At 48.8% G+C, this 8,412-nt stretch overlaps 1 protein-coding gene across 1 annotated transcript in view; it reads left to right on the top strand.

Annotated features, from left to right (window-relative positions):
- Positions 1 to 8,412, top strand: part of fbrsl1 (fibrosin-like 1) — a 257,829-nt gene that overhangs the window by 174,618 nt on the left and 74,799 nt on the right. Inside the window, exon 4 of the mRNA XM_083784806.1 lies at positions 3,030 to 3,065. Within this exon, the coding sequence (XP_083640932.1) occupies positions 3,030 to 3,065 (36 nt within the window). The remainder of the gene's footprint in view (positions 1 to 3,029; positions 3,066 to 8,412) is intronic.

Consider the following 8,412-nt stretch of genomic DNA (forward strand, 5'->3'; position numbering starts at 1 on the left):
ACTGCCCATCACCAAATCCAATGGATTGTTCCTCATTATCATTTAAATAAGCCTCTCTTTCGGCTCCCACAGCTCTGAGTTGAATGAACTGCTGCCTAGTAAGGCTAATTCCAAATGGCCTTGGCTACCATGGATTTGTGCACGCAAGCACACACCCGCGCGCACACACACACACACACACACACACACACCCTCCCTCCAAAAGGGGGAGGGTAAACCTGTGTGCAAGTGATTGCGCATGTGCATAAAACACACTGACACTACCCATTTTGTGTTAACTGAACGCCTCACATCTTGCCTCTTTTTTTTTTTTTTTAGGTTTTTTTTTGCGGCTTATGCCTTTTATTGATTTTTTTTTTGAAGGGACAGACAGTAGGCTGACAGGAAACGGGAGAGAGATGGGGGGATGACATGCAGTAAAGGCCGTGTCGGGTCCGGAGTCGAACCCGCGGCACACTGCGACTGGATTACCAGTCCGGTGCCCAGACCGTTACGCTACGGCCTGGGCCCACATCTTGCCTCTTGATCTTCATCCCCCGTCTCCTCATCATCTTTCCTTAACCTCCTCCCTCCCTCTCCTCCCCACGGCCTGCACCTCCCTCCCTCTCCTCTCCCCGGCCTGCACCTCCCTCCCTCTCCTCTCCCCCGGCCTGCACCTCCCTCCCTCTCCTCTCCCCCGGCCTGCACCTCCCTCCCTCTCCTCTCCCCCGGCCTGCACCTCCCTCCCTCTCCTCTCCCCCATGGCCTGCACCTCCCTCCCTCTCCTCTCCCCCATGGCCTGCACCTCCCTCCCTCTCCTCTCCCCCGGCCTGCACCTCCCTCCCTCTCCTCTCCCCCGGCCTGCACCTCCCTCCCTCTCCTCTCCCCATGGCCTGCACCTCCCTCCCTCTCCTCTCCCCATGGCCTGCACCTCCCTCCCTCTCCTCTCCCCATGGCCTGCACCTCCCTCCCTCTCCTCTCCCCCATGGCCTGCACCTCCCTCCCTCTCCTCTCCCCCATGGCCTGCACCTCCCTCCCTCTCCTCTCCCCCGGCCTGCACCTCCCTCCCTCTCCTCTCCCCCGGCCTGCACCTCCCTCCCTCTCCTCTCCCCCATGGCCTGCACCTCCCTCCTCTCCTCTCCCCCGCCTGCACCTCCCTCCCTCTCCTCTCCCCCATGGCCTGCACCTCCCTCCCTCTCCTCTCCCCCATGGCCTGCACCTCCCTCCCTCTCCTCTGTGGCAAAGAGGAGCAAGGTGATTGAATACAGCAGGTGAAGTCCTTGTGATTCCTGCACGGCAGGCCACATTTTTACGCTTCCTGATCGCAGTCCAATACAAGGAGCTACAGTATATGCCAGAGCTATATGGCCAGGATCAGAGGTATTGATATGGCCCGACTCCTGAGGATCAGACCAGCTCAGTGGCCTTGTGGTTAGAGTGTCCGCCCTGAGACTGGAGGTCGGGGTTCGATCCCCGGCGGGTCATACCAAAGAAAGACTCTGGGGAAATGGGACCCAGTGCCTCCCTGCTGGCGCTCAGCATCAAGGGTTGGATTGGGGGGTAAGTCCCTGCGACATACTAGCGTCATGTCCAGGGGGTGTACTTGTACATCAAGCTGCCTCGCGCTACAGAAACAGACATAGGCAGTTAGGCACCTGCCCTACTGTATATGCTCTGCAAGGCTTACTTACTGAGATCAGATGGAGGAGGATCGGCTGAAAGTAGGGCTGCCAATTATCGGTTATTTTCGTAGTTGTTCTATTGATTACTTTTCCAACTAATCGAATAATCGAGGAGAGCTTTTGAAGAAAAAAAATATATGCATATAATGACAATGACATGACATATCGATGACGATTAATTATCATTTATTTGATTAAATGATCAATGTTTCATAATGGATCATTGTTGCACCCCTAGCTAAAATCAGAATGAGAGAGAGGGAGGAAGAGAGAAGTGAGGAGGGGTCTGCAGTGAAGGTAGGAACCTACGGTCAAAATTGGTCTGGCAGGACCCTCCCTACACCCCCCCCCCCCCCCCCCAAGAGGACCGCAGGAAGAAATTGCCAATCGAAACGGCCGAATAAAAAAAAACGAATGGAAAGTGGAAGTGGTGGAGTGAGAGTGAGAGAGAGATTTGTAGATTGGTATTCTGACGGGGGCCCTGGCCTGGCCTGAGCTGCACGACCAGTTTGGCACAATAAAAAGGAGAAAAAAGGTGTTTTATTTCTCTGGCCTGAGCACCGGGCAGCATTACAGTCCTGCATTAAAGTACATCGTTGGAGCTGTGCTCCAGAGTTTTGTTCGTATAAGATGACAGGGTTGTGGACATCAGATCAGCTTTATTTATGTATAACATTGTCTCTGAGGACTGTATTGGTTCCTGACTATAGCATGGTAATTACATTGATTAATAGAATACTTGAAATGTAAACGGCACGTGGTACAGTGAAGGTTCCTACTATAGTGCAGACTGCTGCGGTTTTCTGATTTTCTTTGTGGCATTCTTTCGCCGTAAATGAAAAACCACGTCCCCCCCTCACGTTACAATGGGTTTGGGGCAGCTAAATGAATATCAAATATCTAAATACTGAATCAAGCAACTTTGAAAACTGTCCGTGGTGTTCACATAAGTCTGAGTAGACGATGAAATGACCAAAGCTTTTTTTAAAGTGAAATATCCCTTTAATGTGTCTGTCGTCATCAGAGATATATCTCCTTCCTGTTTGATAAAAGGCATAACTACAGAAAGATAGACCTGCATTCGAGTGAGTCATGACACAAGTCATGCCCATGTTTTTTTTTTTGGACAGAATTACTCTCACATACGCAAGCTCTGGATGAGGGCGCAGAATGGATGAGAATGACGTTTGTAGGAGGTGGGTAAAAGGTTAAAGTGAATATTGATATTAAAGTGCTAGCTTTATCATGTCTGTGTCAGCGAGTGAAATGCCCCTCTTAAAGGTCATCCCTCTCTGTCTCTCTCGCTCTTTCTCCCCCCCCCCCCACCTCTCTCTCTCCCTCTCTCTGTCTCTCTCCTCCTCCCCACAGAGCTCGACTCACTCGCTGTCAGGCCGCGGCTACTCGGTAAGTGACATTTTCATGCTTCATGGCTTTTACGGCAGAATTACAATCTTCCCAACGACCCACTTTATGGCCCCGGCGCTCGACATTTTAATTATGTTAAATAGAGTAATGGAGAAGTCGTGATATTAAGGGACATTACTTCTGGGCTGACTGACTAGATTAAATTGCGGGAAGGTGTCCTACTGTGGTACCTTGACGGAGAAAGAGCCCTCATCTTATTTTACTGGCATCGATCCGCTGCCTTGCTGTCAGAGACTTGCATCTTCTTCCATGGATACCAAACATATAGGCCAGGGCCATTTTACCTACTCGTTAGATAGATCACTGGTTCCCAAACACTGGGTCAGGACACATTTGTGGGTCCCTTTTTTGTTTCGTTCCCGACATTTTGTTTTCAGTCATTATTATCCCATTCTGACCTGAGATCAGATTCATACGAGGTTTCCGCCGGACACACACTGGTCTGATGAACCCATTCTGACCTGAGATCAGATTCTAAAAAATGTCAGTCGTTCTTCGATTTTTTCAAAAATAGCAGACCTACAAGCTCGTATCGCGCCACTCGGTGGCGCGATATGAGCTTGTAGATCTGCTATTTTTCAATAGCTAAAGCATAACATGATGCCAACACCAAAATGGGTGCCCGGTCAGAATGGGTTAAAAACATTTTCAAACTTTTCATTGAATTGAAAAAACTGAATTCAATGTTTTCTTTTCCCCCAGTAAATTCATGAAGAAATCAAAGAAAATTCAAAGAAATCTCATACATTAGAAAGCAAAGAAAATAGCCTATGTTGTAGGTCTGCTATTTTCACTATAGTTTGGTTCCTGGGCAAAATAGTCTTTTTGGGGTCTTGAGCTAAAAAAGCTTGGGAACCACTGTGTCAGATGATAATGCTCAAAGGCATTATGGGCGTCACATGTAAGGAGCTGTGCAACTTATACGAATGGAAATGATCATTGTTACCAGTGGTGACAATGATCATTTCCATTCACATATATAAGTTGTGGTAACTTACCACAACACTATTCATGAATCAATCACAGTCAGTTGAATTGTTAAAACCCCTAACATTGTGTCAGCATGCAGCATCGTTGCCACAGAGAAGTAATGACGTGTACTGTAGTTAGCAGAGTGAATATCAACCGGTGGGCAGGGGACCACTGGTGGGCCCAGAGGGTATTGCGGCTGCCATGTTAACCCATTCTGACCGGGCACCCATTTTGGTGTTGGCATCATGTTATGCTTTAGCTATTGAAAAATAGCAGATCTACAAGCTCATATCGCGCCACCGAGTGGCGCGATACGAGCTTGTAGGTCTGCTATTTTTTGAAAAATCGAAGAACGACTGACATTTTTAGAATCTGATCTCAGGTCAGAATGGGTTCATCAGACCGGTGTGTGTCCGGCGGAAACCTCGTATGAATCTGATCTCAAGTCAGAATGGGTTAATGAGTGAAGTTGTCAGATGGGTTGGCCGCCGTGAATGCTTTCAATATTTTCCAAGTGGGCCCTGATCCAGAAACGGTTGACGACCACTGCTGTAGTATGTTGACCTCTGGACCTCAGAGCCAGGTGCAACGACACAGTCATAGGGCAAGTTACTGTATACACATCATTTACGTGTCGCTCACATGTGTCATTCACATCTTCCATGAAAATCCATAGCCGTTATAATGTGGCATATTATGTTTCTGGAGGTTGTACATTAAGACAACGAGGATAATACATTTAGTTGGAGGTCGTGTGTGTGTGTGTGTGTGTGTGTGTGTGTGTGTGTGTGTGTGTGTGTGTGTGTGTGTGTGTGTGTGTGTGTGTGTGTGTGTGTGTGTGTGTGTGTGTGTGTGTGTGTGTGTGTATGTGTGTGTGTGTGTGTGTGTGTGTGTGTGTGTGTGTGTGTGTGTGTGTGTGTGTGTGTGTGTGTGTGTGTGTGTGTGTGTGTGTGTGTGTGTGTGTGCGCGTGTGTGTGCGCGCGCGCTTTCATTAGTGGAAGTACAACATATAGATTTCTCCCTCAAGATATACAATAAATGTGTCCGGGAGGAATATTCAGCGAGCCCAGTTGTCAGCTCAGTCATTTCGTATACACACACACACACACACACACACACACACACACACACACACGCACGCACACACACACACACACACACACACCATCTCACAAAGTGTCAGAAGGAAACTATTTTTACCTCCTGACAGCATCTGGTGCCTTCCACACCGTGTGTGTCTTGTGGAACCATACATCATGCGTCTGTTGCTGCTGCTGATGATATGCCATGGTCTCTGGGCGATAGAGAGCAGCAAATGAGAGCCGCGGTCGTCCTTGACATCCTCGTGTTTTTAAGGAGCTCATAAGAGGGAACGTTCTCCATCAAGTGGCTCTGCTTTTATCTGAAGAGTGACATATGGCGCTCTTCACCGCAGCTTGGACGCAATCATGAAAACCAATCGTCGTGATGACTATAAATGGTTTGACACTCTGTTGATCTGCCTCGGAGAGGGCGTGGGGGGCATAACTAAAAAGAAGTATAAAACATGTGTCAGAACAGACACACACATGGACATGCTGTACTACAGAACCTGTCATAGACTGTCTAACTGATTGAGTGATGAATACAGCATTGGTGGCACCGGTTGGCCTTAACAATGAAATAGCCAATCTTGGAGCAATCATCCCTCCAGGCTATGGAATTTAGCTTATCCCTAGTTGGCCTCACACAGCAGACTAGGCATCTCTCCTGGCTGGATAAAATAATAAATGGCTTGGCTGCAAACGGCTCTTAACAAACAATTATATTTCACCTACTGTATACTGTCCAACAAAAACAGTTTCTGATTACATTTTTGATGTGAAATATGCAGGGCCATGCAGTTGCTCAATCTGTATTAATTTCACACTATGTGCAATGGCTAGTTTAAAAGTGTGTTAACGGGGCATGTGGGAGGTGCAGGGGTAAAGTACCTGCCTACCATGGAGACTCTGCTTCGTTTCCTCTGCGGAAACCAAGCCGGTGGTGGTGGTGGGCATCATAGTGTTTCCATAGAGGAAATATGCTAGGTGGTTGCAACCCTTGTCACATTCAACAATTCGATTGGCCGCCGGCCCGCCGCCCAGACTGAGAGGCCGAATGTTGCCACTTCCTGCGTCCGTCGTTTCAAATTAAAAGCCCTCCAGCATTTCATACACGGTCCAGCCAAACACTAGTCTTGTTTTTGTTTTAATGGAACATGTCACAGTTCTATTCCCTGGAGGCCGCGGACTCAAAGATGGATGAAAAACAAACAAGACCTCCTGAAAAAAGCTTTGTGGTGCCCTTTGGCTCTGGCTGTCAGTGTTGAGTCGGTAGGGAGCAAGGACTTCTCTTCATCTGGGAGGAGAGATGGGGGGAGAGAGCAAGAGCACAGGGGAGAGAGAGATGGGGGGGAGAGAGCTAGAGCACAGGGGAGAGAGAGATGGGGGGAGAGAGCTAGAGCACAGGGGAGAGAGAGATGGGGGGAGGAGCTAGAGCACAGGGGAGAGAGAGATGGGGGGGAGAGAGCTAGAGCACAGGGAGAGAGAGATGGGGGAGAGAGCTAGAGCACAGGGGAGAGAGAGATGGGGGGAGAGAGCAAGAGCACAGAGGAGAGAGAGATGGGGGGAGAGAGCAAGAGCACAGAGGAGAGAGAGATGGGGGGAGAGCAAGAGCACAGGGAGAGAGAGATGGGGGGGAGAGAGCAAGAGCACAGAGGAGAGAGAGATGGGGGGAGAGAGCAAGAGCACAGAGGAGAGAGAGATGGGGGGAGAGAGCAAGAGCACAGGGGAGAGAGAGATGGGGGGAGGAGCAAGAGCACAGAGGAGAGAGAGATGGGGGGGAGAGAGCAAGAGCACAGGGGAGAGAGAGATGGGGGGGAGAGAGCAAGAGCACAGGGAGAGAGTGGAGATGGAGGAGGAGCAAGAGCAGGAGAGAGAGATGGGGGGGAGAGAGCAAGAGCACAGGGAGAGAGAGATGGGGGGGAGAGAGCAAGAGCACAGAGGAGAGAGAGATGGGGGGGAGAGCAAGAGCACAGAGGAGAGAGAGATGGGGGGAGAGAGCAAGAGCACAGGGGAGAGAGAGATGGGGGGGGAGAGAGCAAGAGCACAGAGGAGAGAGATGGGGGTGAGAGAGCGAGAGCACAGGGGAGAGAGAGATGGGGGAGAGAGCAAGAGCACAGGGGAAGGCAGGACAGAGGGGGAAATTAAGAGAAGCCAAAGGGAAGTAGCTTGTAACGAGGACAGGAAGACTTCACATTGTCAAGTTCCTCACGTCTGGCTGTCTGATGGTGATATCAGCAGAGTCCAACCCACAGGGCTCTCTCTCTCTCTGCTGCTCTGCTCCAGGGGCCTTACTAGCCTCTTCAGCAGGGCCAGTGGTGTTGGGGGCCCCGTCTTATTAGTGAGATGGTGGGGGACCTCCAGGGGTTGTGTTGCTGCCGGCTATCTGATGGTAGGCCCCTGCTCTGATTGCCATCTCCTGCACCGCTTCTCTGGAATAGAGAAAAAATCTAATAGTCTGGTGGGGGTGAGGACAAGGATGGAGTGACGCTTGTTTATCTGTCACCAGACAAAAGGTAAAAAAAAAAAAAGGCCAATCTCTCCTGACAGTTTGTTTTTGACTTCCACTGCAGATACTGTAGCTGTGTATCACCAACGTGTGTATGCCCCTGTTCCTCTGTTGCCCACCAAATTGTCAAAATCTTAAAACAACTGCAAAAATATCAATAATTTCATTTTAAAACATTGTTTACTGTAATCAGAATCAAACTTCATTGTCACATCACATCACAATTAACATGGGTGAAATTCTTGTTTGCGCAGGCTCATCATTGCAGTTAAAAGAAGAAAGTGCATAGTACATGACTAATCTACATCGTGCAATATGTATGCATATAAAAAAATATTAGATAATAGTGATGTAGCCTATGTGTATATATAAAGGAGACCAGTTCAGTTCAGTCTGTGCGGCGTCACCAGTCCTAGTTCTTGTTCAGCAGTCTAATTGTTGACAAGTAGAAGCTGTTCAAGAGTCTGTCTGGAGGTGCTGCTCTTGCGTTTGCCCGGCCGTACATATATATGTACCGGTATGTGTATGTATGTCCGTTTGTCTCACGATATATATATATATATATATATATAAACTCTCCTAACAACCCTTTAAACCAGTGAATGCAACTGATGTTTCTGTGCTTGTAAAATGAACGGTTTTGGCCATGGAAAATACCATTAAGCAGCGATAAAATGCATGGGCTAGTGCATATAGAACAGATGGTGCGACAGTGTTATTGATGCAGTACATTTTTATTGGGTGTGCAAGGTTATGCTTGTGC

The sequence above is a fragment of the Protomyctophum parallelum genome, assembly GCF_964188405.1.
Source record: "Protomyctophum parallelum genome assembly, chromosome: 15".
Classification (NCBI taxonomy): domain Eukaryota; kingdom Metazoa; phylum Chordata; class Actinopteri; order Myctophiformes; family Myctophidae; genus Protomyctophum; species Protomyctophum parallelum.